The sequence below is a fragment of the Nymphalis io genome, chromosome 9 (genome assembly GCF_905147045.1).
Source record: "Nymphalis io chromosome 9, ilAglIoxx1.1, whole genome shotgun sequence".
NCBI classification, from domain to species: domain Eukaryota; kingdom Metazoa; phylum Arthropoda; class Insecta; order Lepidoptera; family Nymphalidae; genus Nymphalis; species Nymphalis io.
The window spans coordinates 1,107,931-1,135,109 of NC_065896.1; the positions used below are offsets into that span (position 1 = coordinate 1,107,931).

The 27,179-nt window shown below is 36.1% G+C and overlaps 3 protein-coding genes across 6 annotated transcripts in view; 1 reads left to right on the top strand and 2 right to left on the bottom strand.

Moving 5' to 3' along the window:
* Positions 1-2,374, bottom strand: part of LOC126770873 (dynein axonemal heavy chain 3) — a 53,152-nt gene extending 50,778 nt beyond the window's left edge. The window contains exons 1-5 of the mRNA XM_050490481.1: positions 2,188-2,374; positions 1,894-2,007; positions 1,110-1,307; positions 528-669; positions 101-239 (exon numbers count right to left, since the gene is read on the bottom strand). Coding sequence (XP_050346438.1) covers positions 101-239; positions 528-669; positions 1,110-1,307; positions 1,894-2,007; positions 2,188-2,374 — 780 coding nt within the window. The remainder of the gene's footprint in view (positions 1-100; positions 240-527; positions 670-1,109; positions 1,308-1,893; positions 2,008-2,187) is intronic.
* A 4,086-nt stretch (positions 2,375-6,460) lies between these two features.
* On the bottom strand, positions 6,461-19,369 carry LOC126770931 (transmembrane channel-like protein 3). 3 transcript variants are annotated; one of them, XM_050490546.1, is made up of 15 exons: positions 19,320-19,369; positions 18,208-18,335; positions 15,686-15,839; positions 14,704-14,851; positions 14,165-14,407; positions 13,604-13,749; positions 13,376-13,532; positions 12,419-12,657; positions 11,813-11,927; positions 11,202-11,311; positions 10,351-10,543; positions 9,844-9,938; positions 8,846-9,004; positions 7,962-8,095; positions 6,462-7,690 (listed from the first exon to the last, which is right to left on the bottom strand). In XM_050490546.1, exons 2-15 carry the CDS (start codon positions 18,329-18,331, stop codon positions 7,410-7,412), a joined length of 2,298 nt encoding a protein of 765 aa, XP_050346503.1. In that variant the 5' UTR covers positions 18,332-18,335; positions 19,320-19,369; the 3' UTR covers positions 6,462-7,409. The 3 variants fall into 3 exon arrangements, with proteins under 3 accessions (XP_050346504.1, XP_050346503.1, XP_050346502.1); XM_050490545.1 differs by lacking the exon at positions 19,320-19,369 and adding an exon at positions 18,695-18,911; XM_050490547.1 differs by lacking the exons at positions 15,686-15,839; positions 19,320-19,369 and having other exon boundaries at positions 6,461-7,690; positions 18,208-18,316.
* Positions 19,370-19,383: 14 nt separating this feature from the next.
* On the top strand, positions 19,384-27,127 carry LOC126770957 (protein C10-like). 2 transcript variants are annotated; one of them, XM_050490588.1, is made up of 4 exons: positions 19,384-19,596; positions 19,892-20,129; positions 23,051-23,188; positions 25,077-25,310. In XM_050490588.1, the coding sequence occupies exons 2-3, from the start codon at positions 19,913-19,915 to the stop codon at positions 23,182-23,184; spliced, it is 351 nt and encodes a 116-aa protein (XP_050346545.1). In that variant the 5' UTR covers positions 19,384-19,596; positions 19,892-19,912; the 3' UTR covers positions 23,185-23,188; positions 25,077-25,310. The 2 variants fall into 2 exon arrangements, with proteins under 2 accessions (XP_050346545.1, XP_050346544.1); XM_050490587.1 differs by lacking the exon at positions 19,384-19,596 and having other exon boundaries at positions 20,112-20,129; positions 25,077-27,127.
* Positions 27,128-27,179: the final 52 nt, after the last annotated feature.

The window sequence follows — 27,179 nt, forward strand, 5'->3', positions numbered from 1 at the left end:
AACCCACGACAATGACTTTTAAGATGCACACACACGACAAATAAATAAAGCAAAGGTAAATTTTCACATATTTATTTATAATATTTGTAACAATCCTTACCGTGGTTAAATAGTACTGGATCCTTTCAAGATCCTTAGGGTGTATGTATCTATATTGCTCCTCTTCTGTAATTTTTAATAATTCTTCCTTCTGATCATCGGGATCACGAGGTAATTCGAACTCCAACTTTGCTAAATGTCTGATGGAGAATAATTAAAATACTGGTATTACATTACTTTACTTAAATAAATAAGGCATATACTAAAGCTACAGGGGTTTCAATAAATGGAGTTCTATATAATATTTTATCAACTAGGCTTTTACAAACACTTGAATCGTCATTTTACAGGATTATTTTAATGTAAAGCTACCACCGGTTCGGAATATTACTATATTTTCCAAGTTTATAATGAAAATTTTATTCAATTTCGAAGAAAGCGATCTTTATTACTTTCTTGATTAGTTAATGAATCTTAAAGTAAGGTACTTTTTCAAAGCTTCCTGCGCCGCCAGTTCTGCTTCTTCCTTTTCTCTTTTTCTTTTCTCTATTCTCCTTTTCTTTGCTTCCGCTTCAGCTGCCTTTCGTTTTTCGTAAGCACCAGAGACTAAATCTTCTAGTAACACCAACCCTTTTATAAAATTATAAACGAACTTTAATTTTTAGAAACAAAGATTTCTTTCTAAAATGGATTTTTCAGTCTTTTTAAGTCTAATTGGAATTATATAAGACATATATAGAACGTTCTCTATTCTATAACACTAAATAAATAACAAAAAAGTTTTAACCATAACATATACTTTTATAAAAGCAGTGTTCCAAAACATTATTCAATTTGTTTTAATACTATTTATAAATACATATTAAACAATGAACATTAATTCGCACACATTTAATACATCATTGATGAAGTTAATACTTTATAGAATAGTTTTATAATATCACACAAGTGTATAATTACTTATAAAGGTGAAAGATGTAGCTGTTCTAACTTAACAAACTTCTGGCCAACTCATTATACAAACCAAGAAGAAACGGATATAAAACATATATGTTTCATAAATTATTTACCTTTTGGCAACTTATTTTTCGCCTTTTCTTTATTCAATGCTTCGAGTTTTTCTTTTTCTCTCTCTGCCCACGACTTTAGTGGAGGAAACTGAAGTTCTCCGTTTGGACCGAGCGGTCCATATAGTTGGGGAGGCGGGCGTCTTTTAGGTGGCATGTTTATAGTCCGCATCGTCTTTGTAGATCTCGTGTAACAGTTACCTTTAAGTATAAGTCGAGATGGCCTAGTGGTTAGAACGCGTGAATCTTAACCAGTGATCGTGGGACTGAATTTTCATGTGCTTAATTTGTGCATCGTGCTTGACGGTGAAGGAAAACATCGTGAGGAAGCCTACATGTGTCTGATTTCATTGAAATTGTGCCACATGTGTATTCTACCAACGCGCATTGGAGCAGCGTGATGGAATAAGCTCCAAACCTTCTCCTCAAAAAGGGAGAGGCCTTAGCCCAGCAGTGGGACATTTACAGGCTGTTACTGTTACAGATATTAATAGTACTTTTGCAGGGCTTACTTGTGTACGTATCACACATTCATCAATTACTCAACCATTGATTTAAATGCTAGGATATATATATATATATATATGCTAGGATATATATATATATATATATTAAATTGCAGACACATGTATAAGGGATTTGTGTAATTGATAACGCATAATATTAAATAATAAGGAATAACAATACATTAATTATTATGTTACTTTACAGTTTCAATGTCTTCAATTATACGTAATCTTAACTTACATTTAAGAAGCGTAACTTCTTAAACGTACATAATGCTTACCAATAGAGTCAACGGGTTTGGCGTGGTTAAAGCTATCTCTATATGGAACCCCCCTCGTCCAGGACTTCGCCTGCACTAGAGGAGGAAATTCGCTGCAACCACCGTCGCCCTCCCCTTGAAATTTGACATTGATTATTTTACTTAAATAGATATGAATCTTTTCAAAGATCAACATTTTCCTAGAGATATACTTTAACATTATTATTCCAATTGAGCTTTAACACATAAAATGACTAATGAAAATTAATCATTTCTAATTTTTTCCTTAAGATTAAGAAAAATCTTGGTTAATACCTTCGGGGTAATAGTTTTTAGCAGCTCGCAGCAACTGGCTATCTTGCCCAAGCTCCCGGTCATAACCAGCTCGTGGCATCCAAGGTAAACCTGGAAGCTTCCTCGCTTGAGTTGGCACAAAGTGTGAAGGACATTTCTCAGCCTTACTCGATGTCGGCGCTGGACGTTTGCGGTCACGACTTGTCATTCCTTCTGAGCGAAACGCTTGAATTTTTGCAAAAAAAACCCTTGATTGTTTGGCTTTGGTAACTATACTGTTGTATTTCATTACATTTATAAATTATTCTGTATAATAGTTAAGTAAACAAAATATTATATAAAACTCCAATATTATTTATTGTTTCTCTTTTGATTTAATATATTTTATCGAAATATATTAATGCATTTTATATCTACAAAAACTTTACAAAAATTGACTTTACATGCACAAAACAATTTTAAAATAATTCCCGTAATAATTATCAATCAAATTCGTTTTGATGAAAATCTATTTTATATACTAAAATTAATAAAATACTGAATAAATTATAAGTTAAAAAGTATATTTACCTTATATTCAATCAATTCCCTCTACAATATCGCATAAAAGATGCAATATTTTCGAGGTCAAACAATGACTTGGCGTCTCAAATTGTTTACGTTGCCATGACAACTGATGACATTATCGTAATCACGGTAAACATCGATATAGTTATCAGCCAGTTGGGGTTTGGCACGAAACCGATACGCAATCAATGAGTATATAAACATGATATGAATTCTGTTTCTTCCCACTACTCAATCCAGTTAAGGCTCGATTCAAACTCTTACGCATACAGGTTGCGTTCTGACATTAAGAGCTTGCATCCACGTCTAGAACGCATCACATTAGCATATATATCTCCATTGAACATCTGATATACTTACTAATACTTTTTTTTATAGAATAGGAAGGCGGATGAGCCAATATGGGCCACCTGATGGTAAGTGGTCACCAAACGCCCTTAGACATTGGCATTGTAAGAAATGTCAACCATCGCTTACATAGCCAATGCGCCACCAACTTTGGGAACTAAGATTTAATGTCCCTTGTGCCTGTAATTACACTGGCTCACTCACCCTTCAAACCGGAACACAACAATAACAAGTACTGCTGTTTTGCGGTAGAATATCTGATGAGTGGGTGGTACCTACCCAGACGAGCTTGCACAAAGCCCTACCACCAGTAAAATTACGATACGACAAGCAATCCCTTTAATTTGTATGTGTATGTATGTGGTGGCGCATTGATGTTGAATATAATGTTTATTTTTTCTTACGGAGCCATGTCTATGGAAGGTGGTAACCACTTAACAATAGGTGGTGGTAGGTCGCCTATCGATTTTATAATGTAAATGTATATTAAAAGGCTTTATGTCGTTCATTCTTGTTATTATTAGTATTCATCATCATATATATATATATATATATATATATATATATATAGTATCTTTTCGCGTCCACTGCTGGATATAGGTCTCTCCAATGGCACGCCAGTGAGCTCGATTTTCAGCTCTCAATCTCCAATCGCTGCCAGCCACCTTGCGTATATCGTCACTCCACCTAGCTGGAGGGCGTCCAACGCTACGTTTGCCAAGGCGTGGTCTCCACTCCAGAACACGTCTACTCCAACGGTCGTCGGTTCTGCGACATATATATCCAGCCCACTGCCACTTCAGCTTACTAATCCTTTGGGCTATGTCGATAACCTTGGTTATTATTAGTATTGTAACATTTCAATTAGCATCGTCATTAAACCAACGATCCATTACTTGCAAGGTTGACTTTTGCACAAATTAATATTAAAATAGTCTCGCAGTTTGTGCTCCTCGTGGACGATCTGAGCAGACCCCAGCGGGAGCAGATGGGGGCGCAATAAAGATATCGCAAACTTTGACGTGTCACTATCTGTTCTTTTTTTTTTTTTTATATGCCCCGGGATGGCAAATGACTCTACTCCACCTGATGGTAAGTGGTAGTAGAGTCCAAACGCGACGACGGCCAGTACAGTCGGGAAGAATGTTCTGTACTAGCCGTCCCCGCCTTGCCGGCCCGCAAGATGCCTCTTCACGCCTCGTTTGAAGGAACCCGGGTTGTAAGAGGAGGGGAACACGTGAGCTGGTAAGGAATTCCATTTTTTGGTAGTGCGACAAAGAAAGGAGTTGCCAAATTTCTTTGTGCGCGATGGAATTGATGTCACAGTTAGGCGGTGACATCGAGAACCAGCTCGCGTGGACTTAAGAAGGAAAGGGGAAGCAGGAATTAGAGAGAATAATTCCTCAGAGCACTCGCCGTGATACAGACGATAGAAAGCGCTCAGTGCTGCTATCTCGCGACGCAATTGTAAAGGTTCAAGGGCGTTTGTGACCTTTACGTCGCCAATAATGCGTACTGCACGTCGCTGCAACCGGTCCAAGGCCTCCAGTAGGTACTTAGCGGAGCCATCCCAAAGGTGCGAGCAATATTCAACGCAAGACCGTACCTGTGTTTTGTATAACAGGCACAGTTGTTGTGGCGTTAAAAAACGCCGCACCTTGTTCAGAACTCCGAGTTTTCGTGAAGCTGTTTTTATAATAGCCTCGATGTAATCCCTTGGACTAAGGTCGCAGCGAACATCCATCCCCAGCATGGCGATTTTGCTTTGTATCATCAGCGGTGTGCCACAGAGGGAGGGATGAAGGTAAAATGGTGACTTTTTCGCTGTGAGAGCGCACACCTGTGTTTTCTTGGCATTAAACTCAACAAGATTATCAGAACCCCATTTGGCGATGAGCTCTAATGTCCTTTCGAGTTCAATAACAAGATTCTCCCGCCTCTCCTCAGTTTCCGCCCGCCCAGCCACTGCGCGTCCGTGGTATCCACCATGCACTGTACTATCATCTGCATAGCAATGTATGTTCCCAAGAGAGAGCATATCATTGATATGCAAAAGAAAGAGTGTGGGAGATAGCACAGATCCCTGGGGGACGCCAGCATTCACTACATAGAATTGTGAAGCGCAACCATCTACTAAAACACGAAGGCTACGCTTGTGTAGGAAGCTGGCAATCCAGGTGCATAGCTGAGTAGGCAGACCATATGCCGGTAGCTTGGAGAGAAGACTTCTGTGCCAGACCCTGTCGAAAGCCTTGGAGATATCGAGGCTGACAGCCAACGATTCTCCATGCTTGTCGATAGCTTCACCCCAGAGGTGCGTTACGTACGCTAGAAGATCACCTGTGGACCGTTTTGGTCGAAACCCGTACTGACGATCATTAATTAGACAGTGATCTTCTAGGTAATGGATCAGTTGGTTGTTTAGAATCCGTTCCATCACCTTACAAAGTACTGAGGTGATGGCTATTGGCCGATAATTTGCCGGGTCAGACCGATCCCCTTTTTTGGGAACCGCTTGCACATTAGCTCTTCTCCAAGCCTCCGGCACACATCCCGAAGAGAGAGAAAGTTGGAACAGGCGCGTTAACACAGGAGACAGCTCCGCCGCGCACTTCTTCAGCACAATGGCTGGTATTCCATCGGGACCGCTAGCTTTCCGTATATCGAGTGATTGCAGCTCCGCACGCACATCACGTTGCCTGATTTTGATGTCAGGCATCGTGTGGCCACATGAAGGTATTGTTGCTGCGCACTACAATCATCGATCACAGAGTTGTCGGCAAAGAGTTTAGCCAGGAGGTCGGCTTTCTCCTGCGGACTGTGAGCTAGCGATCCGTCCGGATTTCTGAGCGGTGGCAGCGAAGGTTGGCAGAAATTGTTTTGCACAGACTTGGTCAGACGCCAGAAGCTACGGGAGCCCCTAGGATGCGAAATAAGGTCATGACCAATCTGTACAATGCGCTGTGCATCCGCTCTCATGTATGCCTTCCTACAGGACTTGGAATTTTTATTGTAGTTTGCTTTCAGTGAGTCAATGTTAGATGCCCCGCTAATGCAGCCGTTGATCCACGCGCGATATGCCGCCTGCTTAGATGATACAGCGTCGGCACATTCACGCGTGAACCAACGGTTAGGTTCTGTTTGTATACCTTCTTTTAGACCTTTTATTTTTAATTTATTCTTATAAAATAAATATATTTATTATTATTAAATATTTATTATTAATTTATTCTTATAAATAAAATAACAATTCAAGAGTACTTGTACGAGCCGAATTGAATAAAGTAGTTCATGATTTTATATGTAAATAAATAACGTGTTTTAGAGAAAGTTCTGGAAAAAAAGAGAAAATAAAAACCTGTCTTGTTTAATACATTTATTATTATGAAATTTATTGTCACAGAGTTAAAATATTAAAAAATATTAAAAGTTACATTACAAAAAAAATTAAATCAAAATTGTACATTAATATGATATAGAAAATACATTGAAATATAAAATAAAAATGATTTGCAGAAAGATTTTGCGGTGTCAACCTTTCAACGCAGATATTATTAAATTCGTTTCTTATTCAACATAGATATATTGTTCCTGCAGATATTAACTTCAGTGTATCTAATATTGTACCGGGAGTTGATTGTGAATTGTTTTTTAACACTTTAAAGACAGAATTTGATTCCATCTCATTTACCCCCTCTGGGAGAAATTGCCACTGTTAGGTAAAATACCCCGGGATTTTGCTATTTTCAAATATCTTAACTGATGTATTAGTCTTAATGGATTTATATATTTCTTTACAATACTGATCAAATATATATAAATGACCACATGCGTCCTAACTAATCAGGTTAAATTTGGCACAATTTTTAATTGATTTGGAAGACTAAGCTATAAATACATTGATAAAAATTATAACTTATAGTTTACAACAGTTTCATGCGAAATAGACTTTTTTATAACTGGAAGACTGAAGTTTTTTTAAGTATTTTTTTTATGTATATAATTAATTTCGTTTATAAAAAAAATACTCTGAAATTATTTACATATATAAATAACTGTATACCGTTCTTATTATATCATGTAATATATAAGAGTAATATGTGTTTTATATTAAAAATAAATTTCGTCATGTTTACATTCAGACAAATTATTAACTACATATTAGTATATATTATGCGTCGTTGTTGTATTATCACAATTTTAATTTAAAAAAAAAAAAAAGATAATATAATTGACTCGGGGGAATTGAATTGCCGAAAATATTTTATAAAAAAAAAATCACCTGTCACACGTCTGGTCGAGCTACCGGTTCGGCTACCGGCCACAGATTAACTTTTCTCGACGTCAGTTTGATTCAAATAGGTGCTCGAACCTTGCCAGCTGAACGAGCTGTCTGTGTCTCCGTCCTCATTCAACTTCTGCTTATCGGTATGAAAGGAATTAGGCCTATTATCCTTTGCATATGACCTCGGTCGTTCTAGGAAGGAGTGGCTGAGTCTGGATACGTCGAAGTGGTAGCCGGCGTTCGATGGTTTTCGGACTTCATTTAAATACTTCCAAGTGTGGCTGTTCGCTTCGTGCTCCTCAGATTTTGGACTATACAGCCATTCTGTAAAATGAGTAAACTAAAGTATGGCAGTTGCAACTCGGATATCTATGGTTGCAACACTGAGCTCAGCAGTGATGTACTTATGTCTTTAAATACGAACTCTGTTGACAGTTTTAGCTCATTCGCTTTCAGTTCTATTTCACAATTTTATAAGTTATATTTATGATTATATTAATTAATAAAACATACTAAATAATTGAATTGAATTTTTAATATATGATTGTATTTGTATTTTTTCTGTACGAGAAGTGGGGGTAAACATGAAACGCACCTCCATTTGAGACTTTCTCGATGGCTGAAAGTAAGAAATCCTTATCCTTGGCCTGCAACTGCAGCATGTGTCGCAGCAGACGCGCCATGGACTGCTGGGCGATGGAGCGAGCACGAAGGATGTACACCGCCACGCTGCCGACACACATGGGTCTCTTCTAACATAGACTCACATCGGTGCTATAATATTCGCGCTCGGATACACATTAGTACCGGGAGATATATATATATATATATATATATATATATATATGGTTTAGTGCCAGTTACATTTATGCACGGAGATTTTCTAGGTGGGAGGGCTTTGTGCAAGCCCGTTTGGGTAGGTACCACTCACTCATCAGGTTTGAAAGGTGAATGAGTCAGTGTAACTAGAGGCACAAGGGATATAACATATTCGCTCCCAAGGTTAGTGGCGCATTGGCGATGTAAGGAATTGTCAACATTTCTTAAAACGCCAATGTATTATTTCACTGGTGGTAGAGCTTTGTGTAAGGTCGTCTGGGTAGGTACCACCCACTCATCAGATAATCTACCGCAAAACAGCAGTACTTGTCATTGTTGTGTTCCGGTTTGAAGGGCGAGGGAGCCAGTGTAATTGCAGGCACAAGGGACATAACATCTCAGTTCCCAAGGTTCGGGGCGCATCGGTGATGTAAGCGACGGTTAACATTTCTTACAATGCCAATGTCTATGGGCGTCGGGGACCAGTTACCATCAGGGGGCCCAAACGGTCGTCCGCCCTCCTATTTTATAAAAAAAAATGTTTGGACGATGGGGACCGTTCAGCATCGCGGGTGGCCCATCGGCCAGGCCGCCTATCCATAGCATTATTAAAAAAAATGTATCGTAGTGTCCCGCGACGTTCGGGGACGTGGGACCGACCAGAGCGCCAGCAGCGCGAAGGCGATGGCGCCGGGCCGCGCGGCGAAGGCGAGCGCGGCGCGCAGCGCGGCGCGGCGCGGCAGGCGCAGCGCGCCCTCCGCCAGCACGGCCCACACGCGCGCGTAGCCGCGGAACGGCCCGCACCACGCCGAGCGCGACCTGCCGCCGCACCCGTTACGCTCGACACTACTCGACCGCGGCGCCGCGGCCCCGTGGCGTGAGCGAGTGATTTACGTCGATTTATATGATTTGGTTAGTTAGTTCCATTTGAAAAAAGGACAATTCGAGTTTTTTTTTAAAACCGGTTTCCCGTCTGGATGATAAATGTTGATTATTTAAAAAATCTTCGATTTACTATATTAACGATACAGTACTGAAAATGAGTTACAATAATACAGTTTTTTTTTTTTAAATATAATAATTTGGTATCCCAGTATCGGAAGAATGTGTTAATGAGTAACTTCGACCTTGAATTGCAATTCCATAGAAGTTTTCCTAGTAACCTAAAATACCGAATGAATTGAAATTAAATGTTTAAAAAAGTACCAAGTAATGGAAAAAAAAAACTCAAATAGAACAAAAGTTATTTTCAGTTTTTTTTTTTTATATTGAATGTGTGACTGAGCTTTCCAGGACTTTACTGATAAGTTTCCTAGTGTCATATAAAGTCAATTCAGGTAAAGTAACTGTCTGTAAGAGCTTACTCAAACACGCTGCTCCAATGCAGATTAGTAAATACACGATATTTTCCTTCACCACCGCACACGAAATAAATTATAAACACAAAATGAGAACCGTGACAGCCCAATGAATATAAGACTTGTCCCTTAACGGAGTCCAAGTTTAACATTCAATTACCTATAAAGTTTTTATTTAACAATTTACAGACAATGATAGTAGACAAAAACAACGATGATACTATGGAAGTAGTTTTCATCATCTTCACATCACTTATCGGTCGTATGTCGTATTTTTACGGCAATCCTAAGTTATCTGACCTCAAGAACAGCGAGCCGAGCGCGAAGAGCGTCGTGAAGAGCGACAGCGTGACCAGCATCAACAGCACCGTCTGCGTCTGCGCCGCTCGCCACACCTGTCTCACGGCTACACTTTACATCTTGTTATTGTATTGTATTATAAATATTGATACAGAGAAAACGCTTTCTTTTTTTTCTATCGATAGATTCAGTCTCAATAAATAAATTAAATTAATATATTACTGTATAATACTATACATAAACATGGCACATAATAGTCATATTTTATATAATAATACCCATAAGTATGTAGATAAAAAACTATGTATCCACCAAAAAATATGCCGTGAGCTTCCTGAAAAAATAGAGCACACTTCTCCTAGGGACACACCTCATTCTTTTAAAAGAAAAAAAACAGTGAAATTTTAAAATGGATAATGAAGAAACATGATTATCTATACTCTGCACTCTATGGTTAAAGCTCATCTATACCTCATTGACATCTATTTATCTATGATCCGTCCATACCTTTTTACCCGTCTGACAGGCGCGCAGAGCGCTCTCGCGCTTCACGTAGAACAGTAGCAGGAACTTGATCGTCACGGCCACAACCAGCAGTGGCGAGAACAGCATACCGAACCACAGCACCGACTGGTTGTAGATGAGGGTCAGCGAGTTGTACGCGATGTTGAACTCAGGCGCCGTCTTCACGAAGTTGAATCTGGATACACGGAAAACTATTCAATACTATTCACATAAATACTGGCCCAAGTCGAGATGGCCCAGTGATAAGAACGCGTGAATCTTAACCGATGATCGTGGGTTTAAACCCGGGCTGCTTGCTCGGGTTTAAACGGGTCTAATTTCATCGGAATTCTGCCACGTGTGTATTCCGCCAACCAAACCAAACCCGCATTGAAGCAGCGTGGTGGTATAAGCTCCAAACCTTCTTCTCAAAAAGGGAGAAGAGGCCTTAGCCCAGCAGTGGGACATTTACAGGCTGTTACTGTTAATACTGGAGGTGAAAATGAATATAGCTGAAAATAATATAATATAATATATTATATATGCGATGTCAACTGTAGAATCTAAGTCGACATATATTTTTAACTAACTAGTTCGAAGTTCCGAGTCGGGCCAATTACAAGGTTAGTCTCACAGTTGCGTCGAGGAGAACGTAAATCCTTCAACTTGATTCTTTTCATTTGTATTCGCCAACCCATCACATATTGAGAGGGATGGAACACAGAGTACACCTGCGCAGGCGCATATAAGACTTTAATGAGGTCGTCGTGACCAAAATCCGTCAAGGACACATCATTATCGTCGTAATATTTAGTCCAAACAACATCCGACAGCATACGCAGTAGCCGACTCACTTGAACAGCAGTCCGCGGATGAATTCAATGGCCGGCAAGAGCAGCAGCGACACTGGTACATCCAACAGCACCAGCCGGTATCCCTCCTGGCCAACGCGGTTCTCCCAGCACTAAATCAACAAGGGAATTCGGTACAAACCAAAAAATTTCTAAGTTTTATTAATCTGTATCTGTGATGGTGAACCTTATTCACAAGATGAATGGTGATCATCATCTACGGATATAGAGAATTTAATGGTAATGGAAAAATAAGAGATAAATTATAAATGGATTTTAAGGATAGTCTCCTCATTAATGAAATTCTCAAATTGCAATAAAAACATAGTTTAATAATTAAGATAAAAACGGATAACATTTGAATCTTGGATAAGTACCTTAATTGAAGTTAAATAACTACTTCATATAAGAAGAACAATTTGCAGTATTTAGTAAGGAATATTTCTTATTGATAATCATGATATCCGCCTTCTAAATTTAGACTACACTTCTTATTGTACCAAGACGGGCTTACACAACGTCCTGCCACCAAGTATGATGATAATGATGATCGAAGAAAAAACTACCAGCCAGTATATTTATTTATTCCAAACTTATACAAAACAAAAAGTCACCTGCGTCTCCGAACGTGCCCAGAACACCAGCATCAGAATGAGCGTCCCGATGTCTAATAGCCAGGTCCTGGCCAATGTCACATAGAAGGCTGTCCGAGCTTCGTAGAATTCTAACCTGAAAGAACATTCAATTTGTTATGCAATAGATAACTTAGAAAATATGATAGAATTATAATTCTTCACAATTCGCGCTTGGTGGTAGAGGTCAGCACGTTGTAATACATAAAGTCACAAATACCACCATAAAAAAAAATCAGTAACAATTCGGACAGACAAATAGCCCACCAGATAGAAAGGGTTCACTGACGGAGTAAACCTGGACATAAACCATAGACACTGAAAAAACTATTTGACTCAAATGCGAAGCCAACCATAGAATCTATAGCCTGTTCCAAAGTCATAAAGATTTAAAAAAAATGAAATTTATAATTACTAATTCCATGCAATTACTATATTATTAATTACTAATTCATTACACTGCAAAAAGTTCTTGACTTATATAACAGTTCTGTATATATAATAATTTTACTTCCAATAGAATCAATATACTATTTAGAGCGGAAAAAAAAAGATGTAAAACGAATTAAAAAAAAAAAAATAACTCACTTAACTATTAAATTAAGCAGGATCGGGCAGATCGCGGATACAGCCGTGATGATCAATGATATGTAGATCTCCCTGTGGTCACTAAACGTCTCCACACTGAGCAGCAGCCACAGCCCGTACTGCACTCCGAATATCAACCCTAATACGATCGTTGTAATGACTACATTCGCCGAGCGCCGGCCGAATCTTACCCAGAAGGAGGCCGCTTCTCTCTTTCGGTTCTGTTCGTTCAGCAGTTCCTATTTATAGGGTATGAGTAACAAATGGAATCAGTAAAGGACCCTGCGAAGCAAAGACCCCCCCTTTCCTGTTAAGGAAAAGGCTTCTAGCTTATTCGATCGAGCTTCTCTATTATAAGTAGATAGTTGCATAATAGTTGGATGCGTGTAGCGCAGACCGGTCATCGTGGAAATCCTTAGAGGGGATTTTCCAGCAGTGGGTATCTTCTGGGTGATACGATGTTGATGATAAGTTTGTAAATAAGACAAACATATTTTTGATATTATACAAGAGTATATATTGCATTTTTTTGTTATATATCAGATCGGACAATAGTTGGTTTTTTATTTAAATTAGAATATCTCCAAGTGTCGAAAGAGGTTCTTTATGTTTTTTTTCTTAACAGGAGAGGATCTTTATATAATTAAATTCATCGGGTAATTAAATCAAAAAGAATATACACCAATAGGTTTTTAAAATGCTTAGTAATTTTTGTACAGTATTAAAAAAGGGCGGTTTTATGACCAATAATTTAAGATACCGGGCATGTGATGCAGTACTAGACTACATACAAACATATACGCACATTTCGTTTCCCATCGGACTACGAGATCGAATCGATAGAATGTCTGTGTCTGCGCGCCCACGTCGCACCCGCAATACACCCGGCGCAGGCGCCCCGGACCTCAACGGGTACCGGTCGGCTGCCCGGAGAACGTTCGGCGACCACATAGCTACCCGGAACTCGTGGAACAGCGCGCGCGCAGCCAGCGCAGCGGCGCGCGGGGCGGCCACGCCGAAGTCCCAGCCGCTGAACAGCTTGCCGGCCAGCGCCGCCCGCAGCGAGCCGCCCGCGCCCGCCGCGATGAAGTGCCGCCGGTACGAGCGCGCCGTGCTGCGGGCGGACCGTTAGTGGCTGCGGGGCACGCGCGGGGCACGCGCGGGGCACGCGCGGGCGGCGCTCACCGGTAGCACAGCACGCCGAAGAACAGCAGGAACGCGCACGCCATCGTGAAGAAGTACGCGAACGCCATGTTGTACCGCGGCGGGCCCGCGCTGACGTCCCCGTCGTGGTAGTGGCCGTACAGCAGCAGGGTGTCCTCCAGCTCGCCCTGGAAGGTACGATCGCTTGATTGTAGTCGTAGATTAACATAACGTCCGCAATCGAATATCATTAATTCCGTCTGTTTGCCGTTCGTCGATTGTTTGACATTTATTATAAATTCATCATTTAAAAATCCTTCCAAAGTGCATTACCCGTGCTATGACATTCGCGACAAATAAAAATACAAAAATACATTAAGGAGCAAGTGTTTAGTCAAGCTAAAGAATATTCTATAGACCCCAACACAATTAACCTTCATGTAACGACAGAGTAAAAACTATATATTTGACAATAGAAGAAGTGATGACCTAGTGCCTACCACCGTAAAGACCAGCAGCAAGCTGTATCCATAGTAAAAAAATCTTTATAGTACAATATGTATAAACTTATTATTACAATGTGTATAACTATTACTAACTTACCGTACCACTGATGAAATCCAAGAAACTTATGCTGGAGGTTCCATTCCTTCCTCCGGTATGCAAGGCTTGGGGCACCACGACGAAGGATATCAGCAAAATTGACAGCATCAAGTTGAGGCCGAACAGCCATCTCAAGAGATGGAAATAGGAGCCAACGGCGGAGCCTAAGTGACCCTCGATGGTCCTGATCGACTCGTACCATAATTCGATTGAAAATATGAAGTCGCGAAAGCTGTCACGTGACTGAAAAACATTGTAGAATAATATAAATAAAAACCAAACAAGGTTTGCACGATTACGGATTCTAGCTTAACATGCTTTAAGCACACCAAAGGTAATTGGTGAGAAATCCCCTTGATTCAATAAAGGTCATATATCAATTCCACCAACCTCATATATCAATGTATATTATATATATATATTAGCTTTATAACTTTAATACAAATCGATTCAGTGTCTTAGCCGAAAAAGCGTAACAGAAGGACACACAGAGATATTATTATAGATGCGTAAGATATGTTGTTACAATGATGGCTTACTTTTTTCCAAGCAAAACTGATCCTATACTTCATCCTCTTGAACATCGAAATAGGTCTTTGTTTGGAACGCAGACTGACTGAGGCGGAAAGCTTCGCCCGAACATTTCTCTTCATCGTCAACCCTTGGGGTAGATCACGCAACGCCTCTCTGAAAATTAAATGCAAAATCCCTTGAGGTTTTTTGTACCAGTGAACACTCTATGCTCAAAACTCTATTTAAAATAAGCATTTTTTTAAGCATGCCAATATTATTGTTATTATTTTATATAATAGATAGACGGTCATATGGGTCATCTGGTATACTTTTTCCTTTTTTCTGCAAGGTAAAGCCATTTTTGACTACCCCGACTGAGCTATAAAATATATTTATATTCAACAACATTTTGTTTGCCTGAAGTTTTTGTAAAGCAAGGCAAGTTATCCATTTTTCATTTATATATTTAATATATGTATATAATTGATAATACAATGTGCAGCAGTCACTATAGCGAAAATATCATGCACGGGTTAACACGTACATCGCTTCCTATCGACGAAAAGCTAGCTAATTGATCCCCCAGACCATCGAGAGGGCAGAGCTTAGGGCGACCTCCACGCTTTTTAACATCTATATACTATAAAGGACCTAAAATGTACCCTGGGACAACAATATTTTCAGTAAAATTTAGAAGACTATACTATCAATAATAATAATAATATACTGGGAAATTATTCACGGCCATCTGATCCCAAACGAAGCAGAGCTTGTACTATGGAAACCAGACACTGATATACTGCACTTTACTTTTCTTTAAATACATACTTTTATGGAAAATTACGCCCAGACTCAGGACAAACAGACATGTTCATGCATACAAATGTCTGTCCTGGGCATCGAATCCACAACCTTCGGCGAGAAAGGCAATATCTACCAACTACGCCAACCGGCCCGTCAATGCTTTAATGAAATTTGAGATGAAACAATGAGATTACATTATATTACCTCCTTAGTTCTTCAGAAAGTGGATTATCTTCCATTAATTGATGGTGCTGCTCCATTTCGCGCACGATAATATCGGCAGCATCAGGCACATCAGACATCGACGCTTCGAGTAAAGCATTGTGTTCGCTGTTAGCACGCCTTAACCTTAATGTACCTGATGGGAACAAATATATGATAAAATAGTTATATATAGTTATTGAATAATCCGAAAATTATGTTTAATATCACCATTTGTCGAATATCTTATATATTTTTAAAGGAAAACCAGTGATTTAGTATTTTTTTCTTTATAAATGTCATGGAAGATAAATAGACATACATCAAAAATACTCGTAAAGACAAATCCAACTGCCCCGTTACATTCTAAGAACATTTCTTTAACAAAATATATTTTTTACTTAAAGCATATTCACCTAATATATCGTTCTCATGGTCATTATATGCTGAATTCATTGTACATATATCATCTCCACACAGGGTTTTCTTTAAGTATAACGAATAACACACATTTAATTAAAATAATCGACATAGATTAAATAATTACAAAGAAAATTAGTTGTAACAAGTTTTTTCTCAATTTTTTTATTACAACACCATAATATGACTAAACCGATTCATACGCGTAAACTCTTATGAAACTCGTTACTTAATTAGAGCTCGTTAAGAGTCGTGTTATATCGTTAGTACTACACCCAACTTCAGCAGTATATCATTTGTTTGAACTGTATGCTCACTGCTCATCTCTACATTTGGCCTGGCCATCTGACCGAGCTGATGTCCGACTGTCTCGGACATTTGCATATATGAAACAATGAATAAATCGATTATTTTCTTAATTGTAACCGCAATATGCTTAAGCCTTTGAGCGTAAGTTCTAAAATCTACAATATATATTCAAAAGAATATAATGCAAATAATTTCCTCCTCCAATCCAACTATGTCCTAAGTCGACAAGTGTTCTAACAAGACACTCTTAGAATGTTCGTAAGCTCTGAGCTAGTGTCCATACTTGGCTTCTCAACCATTAGGGCCAATAGCAATTTACATTTCAGAAAAAAAAATCGTATGTAAAAAGTTAAATATATAGTAGCTAAAATATAAACTCTTACATTTATGTTTAGTGCAAATGTTACTTAAATGTTAATCAAAGTATATATATATATACCGTAATACCGTAACAGCCTGTGAATGTCCCACTGATGGGCTAAAGGCCTCCTCTCCTCTTTTTGAGGAGAAGGTTTGGAGCTTATTCCACCACGCTGGTCCAATGCGGGTTGGTAGAATTCACATGTGGCAGAATTTCAGTGAAATTAGACACATGCAGGTTTCCTCACGATGTTTTCCTTCACCGTAAAGCACGAGATGAATTATAATCACAAATTAAGCACATGAAAATTCAGTGGTGCTTGCCCGGGTTTGAACCCAATATTTGAATATATATATATATATACACATTGAATATAATATACACATTATATATATATATATAGTATATTAGTAATATGGTATAGCATGGTTTTCAGAAAACAACAAATGTTTTATTAGTTGTTATATAGAATGTTTTATGTACAATTTTTTATGTATATATTATGTATTAAAAAGAAAAAAAAATATGAATACTTATAAAAAGTGATACTCTAATAGAGTTCCCATTTCTTAATCTAGTCTAGAGTAGTTGAAATAAATTATCATAAGATCTACATATATTATATTATGTAGAAATTCAGCGAAAAAAGCGTTTCTTTTAAAGCAAAAAAAAAACTAATAAGTACTTCAAATAGAACATACAAGAAATGTTTTTACGTTTAAAAGAGCCCCAGACCATATTTAGAATGTAAATGTTATTAATTATTATTTTAAGATGAACGTTCAGTTTAATCAAAAATTAAATTAAGTTGAAATATTGTTGCTTGCATTTGTTATTTATAATTGATTATTTGATATTTTGATTAGTCAGCATACTATGTAAAGGACAGAAAAGGATTTGAAAAAAAGGATTTGCCAGACTTCTCGTTTAGTACTATCATTCTTTTTTATACTTTGTAGTGAGTGGGTTGACAGCCTTCAAGTGGTTGTTATTACACATGATATATTTGATGGATGAAACAACACATCACTAGTGGTAGGGCTTTGTGCAAGCTCGTCTGGATTGGTACCACCTACTCTGAGCCACTGTAATTACAGGCACAAGGGACATAACATTTTAGTTCCCAAGGTTGGTGGCCCATTGATATTTCTAACAATGCCAATGTCTATGGGCATTGATGACCACTTATCATCAGGTGGGCCATGTTATGCTCTTCCGCCTGCCTATTCTATAAAAAAAAAAAAAAAAACAAAAATTATCTACAGCACCCATTAGTTGATAACCCCATCTCTAATGGGTGTTGTTGATAGGCTAATTCTAGTCTGGTTAATCTTTGTTAACCTTTTTAAAACATTTAAAAGTTATAATTGTGATAAAATATTATTAGTATATCAGATTAAAATAAAATGTAACTATACATATATTTCCAACTCACTGTGTGCCACTTTACGAGAGGGCATAAAGTTGACTGCGGCTTGTCTGGCAACATTGTTACGGAGTGTAAATGTCCTCCTCATACTCGCTGGCTTCAGTTCAATGCCTTCTATGTCATCTTCCATAGTTCTATGTTATCATAAATAGATCATATTAACCTTATTCTTCGAAAGTCTTAAATTGGAGTGTTTTGTAAAAAAGGTACATATACCTCCAAATCTCATTTACAATTACCAAAGTTAAAGTTAATGATAAGTTATTTTCCTAGTAATTCTTAACGAAACTATAATTATTTTAATTTTGTAGACAATTAGACTTTTATATTTACAAATAGTTAACTTAAGATATAAACAAAATAAATTTATTCTTAGTTTAAAAGTACTATAACCATATTAAGGTCAAATAAGTTTTGTTGAAACATCCATATTAACCTATTAAAAAGGCACGTAGGCTCGTTTTATTTAGCTATTTATTAATTATTGACTTACATTAATTACTTTTTGGGATGACTCTGAAGAAAAAATATATTTAGAAAACCACTTGTATATTTACAGCATAGTACAAAAACAAATTGAATTATAATAATATTGCTTATAATTTTAATCGCACTGATGATCTTCGATATGATAATATTTCTATGAAGAGATAAAAGTATATAAAAAATAAAGAGGTATTGTAAATAATTTGTTTTGTTTCAAAAAGTGAGTAATTTGTTTATTGTATTTGACATTGTCATGTTGAAATTTGACGTCAAAGCATTTGGATATGCCCATCCAAGAGACTCCAATTCAAAATTATAAACAAATATATATCATTCCAAATTCCAATTGTATTATTAAATAATATTATTATCATTATATTTATTGATAATTGGAGTAAAATTACCACCTGATTGAATGAAAATGTAGACTCAGACCCAGCAATTTTGTTAGCATGCTTTGTGTAGCATTCATCAGTATAATTATCGGTTTTATTTTTTTATTATTTATGAATATCGCTATAAACTATCATAAATAATCGCTAAAAATTGATTGCTAGGAATAAGTTATTATACTGACAAATGAAATAAGATAATACTTTTTTATTGCAATAATTAATAATTTCTCTACTTACTTCCTTAATCTAGATTCTCGTTTGACGTTCTCGTTAACACTACTGCATGACTACAAGCTTGTCTACAATTTCGTTTTTCGAAACTGTCTAAAATTATTCTGTATAATACATAATATTTTTCGAGTGCTAGATCAACAAATCAAAATAAATTCAGCTTATCAAAGTACAATTACCTGCTGATTGGTTAAATGCAAGCTTATAATTAGTAGTAATATAGATACGTGAGTCAAATGATAGTTTAATATTAATTTCAGGCTCTAGTCTCTGCAAGTTAAAGGTACTTATCTCTTAATTTATTTTATTACGATGCTTGTTACATTTTTTGATTAAACATATATAAATATTATTGCTATTAATGCTATTTTATTAAACCTTAAATAGTTAACAAAGTTGTAGACAAAGGATGTATTTTTTTTTTCTAGTGATCACTGAATGTTATTTATATTATTCCATTAAATTAGTGCTTTGTTATTTTTTTAACATACTTACTTATATTTATTTTAAAACAGCTGGCTCAAGTTCCTTTACATTTTTACATATTTTTTTTTTGTTAACATAAAAATACTTTTTAGAGCAAATGAAAAAGTATAAATATGGCTTCACCCCCAAATGTAACAGTTCAGACAGTTAGAACAATACTCAGTGAGGTAATTGATTCTTTGGAGTCACCGGACTATGCATCTAAATTGGATGAGGCAAAGGAAGCTGCGGGAAATGAGATGTTAAAGATGATGCAGCTAGTTTTTCCAATGGTAGTCCAGATTGAAATGGAAACCATTAAGCGTCATGGATTTGTTGGATCCAGGGAAGGTACTTACAAATTTAGTAATTTTTTAAGTGCAATTTTATAATGACAGTAATATTTCAAATTAGGTTTATAATATTATGCTTTTATAATACCTAATAAATATACTGTATAGTTGATCTTACCACAATTTAAAATGTATGTAAATGTTCTCATGGATTACCTCCATCTTTAAGATGTATAACATAGAGGTGTAGCCAAATTAAAATGAACAAGAACAGGAATGGTTGTTTGTTGTGATTTGGACTTGTAGGATAATAGGATGAATAGTATGTAACTAAGAGTTGAAAGTGAGTATGATTTGATAGAAAAGGAGAAGGAAACTAAAGAAATGATGGATGTATTATATGAAACATATAATGGGCGTGTGTTGAGTTGATCAGGATGAATGAAAGGGACAAGGTAGCATGCGAAAGCAATCCCGTGGCGCTCCTCGTTAAGACGGAAAGGGTATAGCTGGTTTTTTAGCGGGTGTTCCGATGTTCGGTACCCCCACTGTTTTATTACAATTTCTTCTAATATAAAAATATTTATATATAATAAGAACATAATGATATGTATGGAATTGAATATAATTATTATTGTCATTAATTGAAATTGTGTAATATTTAATTGTACTAATTCTTTTTAATATGAATTACACAACTTCAATCGAGTATAAAGTCAATTAAAATCACATTTATGTTTGGAAATTAAGATAGTATTTTTAATGTTAATAATGATCATTATGATATTAAAAATGTTATTTAATATAGCTCATACTTATTGTATAAATAATATCTTTCATCATTGACTAACCGAATTCATTGTTTCTTAGAAACTATTACACTTCTCAGTTATTACTATGCTACTTATGTTTTAGCACATAATTTTTATACAGATGCTTTGAGCAATGTCTTTGAAGTAGGAATATTGCAATTTATTTGTAATTATCTTTCTAATGAGCGAATGACATAATTGAAATTTTGAAAAGCATATGTATATAAGTTGAAATGTAATATTGAGGGCATTATTGTTTCAAAATGAGATTTTATTGAATGACAATATTATTTTTTTATAGAATAGGAAGGTGGACGAGCATATGAGCCACCTGATGGTAAGTGGTCACCAAACGCCCTTAGACATTGGCATTGTAAGAAATGTCAACCATCGCTTATAGTCAATGCGCCACCAACCTTGGGAACTAAGATTTTATGTCCCTTGTGCCTGTATTTACACTGGCTCACTCACCCTTCAAACCGGAACACAACAATATCAAGTATTGCTGTTTTGCGGTAGAATATCTGATGAGTGGGTGGTACCTACCCAGACGAGCTTGCACAAAGCCCTACCACCAGTAAAATGCTTTTCTCTGCTTATAGCAGAGAAATGGAACCCTTAATAATCAATTTTTAAGCTTATATATTTTGCAGTTCATAAAGATAAAAAAAATACATTATGTATCACTTAGTCGCACTCAGATTTTTAATTATAAATGTTTGATTTTATTTAAACTTTATTATTATAATATTTGAGATTAAAAAAACTGCTGAATTTCTTTCTCCAGTTCGTCTTAAGTTTGTGGTGTTTATTTCCGAACCATTTTAGGTATTTGACAATCCATAAGCAAGAGTAGCGCTTCTATTTTGAATAAAGATTTTCGAATATGTTTAAACGATTTGAAAGATAGTTGAATACATTCTACTAGAATCTAGGTGTTGCTCATTTACCTGCGTAAATCATCGATTAGTTTAAAATCTCGACGCGATACCAGTGTTGCAAGCTATTTAATATTCCTCAATACTGTGTATTAAAAAAAAAGTTTTCATGTATAATAAGTTTTCCAATGCGTTTGTCTTTTGAGTTCGCATTAACTAAAGGTATTGATTCTTCTAATTCACGTCAATCTGTGCGCTATCGTGCATTTGGCGGTGTAAGAAATATTATCCATACCTTATAAAGTAAAAAGTAAAGTAACAGCCTGTAAATGTCCCACTGCTGGGCTAAGGCCTCCTCTCCCTATTTGAGGAGAAGGTTTTGGAGCTTATTCCACCACGCTGCTCCAATGCGGGTTGGTGGAATACACATGTGACAGAATTTCGATGAAATTAGACACATGCAGGTTTCCTCACGATGTTTTCCTTCACCGAAAAGCACGAGATGAATTATAAACAGAAATTAAGCACATGAAAATTCAGAGGTGCTTGCCCGGATTTGACCCCACGTTCATCGGTTAAGATTCACGCGTTCTTACCACTGGGCCATCTCGACTTCTATACATTACAAACTAAGATGTAATATCCCTTGTTCCTATGTAAACTGGTTCATTCATCTATTAAACCTAACTATAACAATACAAAGTATTGATTGGCGATAGAATTTGTGATGAGTGGGTGGTAGCTACGCAGACGGGGTGCAAAGCTTATTATAGTTTAAATGTATATTATATTGAATATAATATACATATAGACTATGTATACTTCAAGCAACGTACACGCACATTAACGCAATATACCTTTGACACTGTAATCGAAAGATATAACATCATTGTTAGACATGATAAAATTAACTTAATTCAGCAACCTAAATTAAATTGGGAGTGATAAAGTACTAGCAGCATTTTTTTTAACACGCGTGCGCAATTGTATAGCGAAAAGTGTTCACTTGATTCAACGTATTTTTTTTTTTAACGGAAACCGTTTCTTTTCATTTATCGTTTTGAATAGTACTTTATATTGGATATATTAAATGTCTGGAGATTTTCGAATGAACCGTGTTCATGTTTAAAGAAGGAAACGATAACAATAGGAAATTGCGTTCGAAATATAAAAAACAATAATCGACGATATTTGAATAATTTTGTAAAACATTACAGGAAAATGGATCGGCTTTTCAATACATCGTAAATATATATATAGGTAAAATTAATTAATTGCGTGTGTTTCAGGTATAGTACAGTTTACACAGCTCGTGCGGGAAATGGAGAGTATGGACAACGAGGTCGCACGTCTCCACAACCAGATCCGAAGTCATTACTTGCCTCCAGTCTCGATCAGCTCCACTGTCGATACATCTTTGTAAATCGGTGAGTGATAATTCGATCCCAGCTTGATAACAGCATTATATGTCGTACATGTATACGTAATATATCGTATTAGTTTTTGAACACGAAACCGTCAAAAAATCTCGTATTTATTTCTCTACTCTACGAGTAAACTGCAAATATAGACTATTTTTTTTTTATAAATGTAACCGAGCCTTGAGCTCTTCATAAGTCTTAACTTTTCCAAAAAGATCGATTTTATTTTACGAATAAGGATTTTGTTTTCAACCGCTTTCAAAAAAGAAGACGGCTGAATGTTCGACGCTTGTTTTTTTTCTCATTGCGGCATTGAATTTTAATAGAAGGCCTATATGAAACAACCCGATTTATTTTAAGTGTTCCACGCATATAGACATCGGTGTTAAATGACCGACTAAATGACAATTATCATTATTAAAAACCCATAATAAGTAATGTCATTATCAATAATTTTGTTATAAGTGAGCTCATCATCTCAAAGCTTTAATTTCATGTGTGATTAATATGTTATATAATTAACTGTAATGTAATATTACAGTTACAATGTCGAAACATTTAACGTTTCATTTCAAAAACTTTGTAAAAACTTACCAATTTATTTATCGAATTAAATATATAATATACATATATTTATATACATATTTAAATATTATATTAACTTACGATTTCCGATATTAAGTGGTGACATTAGTCAATATAATTTTTAAGATTTTTAATCAATTTTCTTTCTATAATAGTGCCTTTGCGCCGACCCATTAAATGTCAAGTTATTCTATCGCCAAACTGCAATACTTTATGTTACGGTGTGTAGTAATAATGAGCCAGGGCAAATACAGATACAAGGGTTCATATCTCTGATCTCATGGCGTATAAAATGGTTAACCTTACATTGCCATTGTCTATGTACGTAAACACACGAGTTCATCAATTACCATCAGGTAGTAAAAATAATCGTAATAATATCAGCACCTACGCATGAATTATGGAAAAAAAACAAACACGGATTAAATTACCTTTTGTTATATAACAAAATTGCAAAGTATTTGTTTGTATATCTTCTACAACTATAAATTGCGGCATTGCGGTTTGGCTCAAGAATATGCTTTGTTTGCGGTTTGTACGCCATCTACTCTGGCACAATATCGTGATTAATGTACTGATAAAAATTGCAAAATGTAAACAAAGAAGTATTTTTTTTACCCAATATATCGTATCTTTTTAAATAAATTATATATATTTAAACTGCCTTTTTATTTTCATTTAGTTTTTTATCCATCAATCATTTGTGTGTATTTTTTATTTGATTCTCACACAGCACACTGACTAACGTGACCATGTTATCGGCGTTATAAACTGACCAATTTAAGTAGTAAATAATATATGTTTTATTTATCATATATAGGAGAAAACAAATACTCCTGTTTGATAAGATGTCTGAAGTATGGTGTTATCGGTAACTGGAGTTTGTGATACGACAATCACAGTACCCTAGAGGTTCACAGCACTTAAGTTATTTTATAATTATTCTTATTTTATATTTCTTATATAAATTTTTTTATTTTCTCTATTTGTACGTGGCACTGATATCCTAATAATGAAAGGAAAATAAATTTACCAAACGAGTTATTTTGGTATTAAAAAAAAAACCCTCGACAAAGAATTTCAATTGCATGAAAACATTTTAATTATCAGTAGTGTCAAGTACTTCTCGAATATATATACTTATTTTTAATTTATTTTTTGCTCGTCAAAGTTAAGGAAAATGTCGCAATACAATTTCTCATATGGTTCTGTCACATGATATATCGGATAACCCACAGTCGTTCTATTAAAAATGTCATCATATTCATTAATTATTTACATCGATAATATCGCGGTCATTTATTTTCAGGTGACAATTATAAAGAGATAAAGGAATCTCAAATAAATAAGATGAGGAGAAGAAAATACTACCAGTTTATAGTGGTCGCGAGTGTTCTCATATACGTTTACTATTTCTTTGGTGTGTGTGACTATATGAACACGAAGAGTTTTGACAAAGACTTCCATTACCCTCTGGATGTAAACATTCAGCCATTGATCAGCAATGTGCTAGTCAATAAGATGCCGGAACATCCGCCGATTAATGTTTACCCGTACAAATTCCTAAGCAATTCGGTAAAATGTTTAACACAGGAAAGATTAGACCTGTTCATCGTCGTCAAATCGGCGATGGGGAATTTCGAGCAACGTAACGGTATTCGGCAGACTTACGGCCAAGAGAAATTAATAACGGGAAAGATAGTACGGATATTATTTTTCATCGGAATCGATGACCAAGTTAAATCTCCAATGCAGAAGAGAATAGAAGAGGAGATGGCAATATTCAATGACGTAATCCAAATGGACTTCCACGACAGCTACTTCAACAATACGATCAAAACGATGATGTCCTTCCGCTGGCTATTCGACCACTGTTCCAACGCTAACAATTACCTATTCACTGATGACGACATGTATATATCGGTCAAGAATCTCTTGACGTACGTTGAAAACGAAGCGCCGGAGAATGTAATCACAAGACAAGGGAGCAAGGGGGACAGGGACTCGGTGATATTACACGATGGAAGTCAAAAGATTATATTTGCGGGTTACGTGTTCAATTCCTCGCCTCAGCGCTTTCGATCGAGCAAGTGGCATGTGAGCCTGGAGGAGTATCCGTGGAACCAATGGCCGCCGTACGTCACAGCGGGCGCGTTCGTTGTATCCAATCGTGCTATGAAAATATTTTACGCGGGCAGTTTGTTCGTTAAGCATTTTCGCTTCGACGATATTTATTTAGGTATTCTCGCGAAAAAGATTGGACTCGAGCCTACTCATTGCTCCAAGTTCTATTTCTATAAGAAGAAGTACAGCGTTGAGGGCTATCGCGACGTGATAGCGTCACACGGCTATGACGATCCTCAAGAGCTGTACAAGGTTTGGAGTGAACAATACTCATTGTAGCTTCGTAAGTACAATTATATTCAATATACTGTAATCAGGAGTAAAGATAAACAAATCTTAGATAAACATACCATCGATCGGTTTGTTAATAGCTCTGCTATGTCATGCACAAACTGTTATCGATTAATATACCCTTATATATTAATATTGTAATTAGAAACTGTCTCTGTTCCGACGTCACGGTTTAAACACTGAACTGATTTTGATGAAATTTATTATGAAGCAAGCTTGAAACCCAAGATAGGACACTTTTTATACTTAACACATGCACGCCCCCCCCCCTTGCTAACATGCAGGCAATGCACTTATGTTTTACTAGCAAAAGTTCCAAGACATTTATTTTAGATGTATTGTCATTTCAAGATCAGTCGCTTATTTATCTTTACTCCTATCATTGATATATATATATATATATATATATATATTATGAAATTGTCATTGTCATATATATAAGTTTGGGTATGTTATATTAAGCTTACATAAAATTTTGTGTATAAAATTCTTATAGTAGTAATCTATTTTGTTTGTCTGTACGATCAGGGCTAAATTCTAATTGCCAAAAATATATTCTCATGATATTGTATGTTTGATGTTAGGTATTTACTGTTTGAAAATTTCGGTTATTGTTTGTAATAGTATGGACGCTCCTGTGCGTTCGAAGCGCTTATATCAAGGAATCAGTTGTTAAAGCTACCGCCATACTCTCGATCGAACGAGGTAACTATAAAAAAACTTCTTAGCAGTTTGTTCAGAGGCGGAGCCGCAAATTCACTTGCACCTACATGTGTGTTCCATCCATAATGCGTGTTATATGTTTATTATTTCTATTTACGAATAAGTGTGCGTAATCGATTCATATTGGAATCTTTTATTTTTAAGAAAATTATGATACTTTAGAAACGTTCTCATTTTTTTTAATATTCATAGTTAATAAGTATTCCTTTTTTGAAAATAAAAAAAAAAAGTATTAAATGTTAATACTAAGAATAAACGTTTTAACTGTGTTAAA

What these genes read in the sequence shown, in the direction of transcription:
- LOC126770931 (XM_050490546.1), bottom strand. Translation starts at nt 18,331, where the DNA reads ATGGAAGATGACATAGAAGGCATTGAACTGAAGCCAGCGAGTATGAGG. An exon ending in TTCGCGCTGCTGGCGCTCTG is followed by an intron (nt 8,096 to 8,845) that starts GTCGGTCCCACG and finishes GTGTGTCGGCAG; the next exon opens with CGTGGCGGTGTACATCCTTC. An exon ending in CGAGAAAGTCTCAAATGGAG is followed by an intron (nt 7,691 to 7,961) that starts GTGCGTTTCATG and finishes CTCATTTTACAG; the next exon opens with AATGGCTGTATAGTCCAAAA.
- LOC126770957 (XM_050490587.1), top strand. Translation starts at nt 25,118, where the DNA reads ATGAGGAGAAGAAAATACTACCAGTTTATAGTGGTCGCGAGTGTTCTC.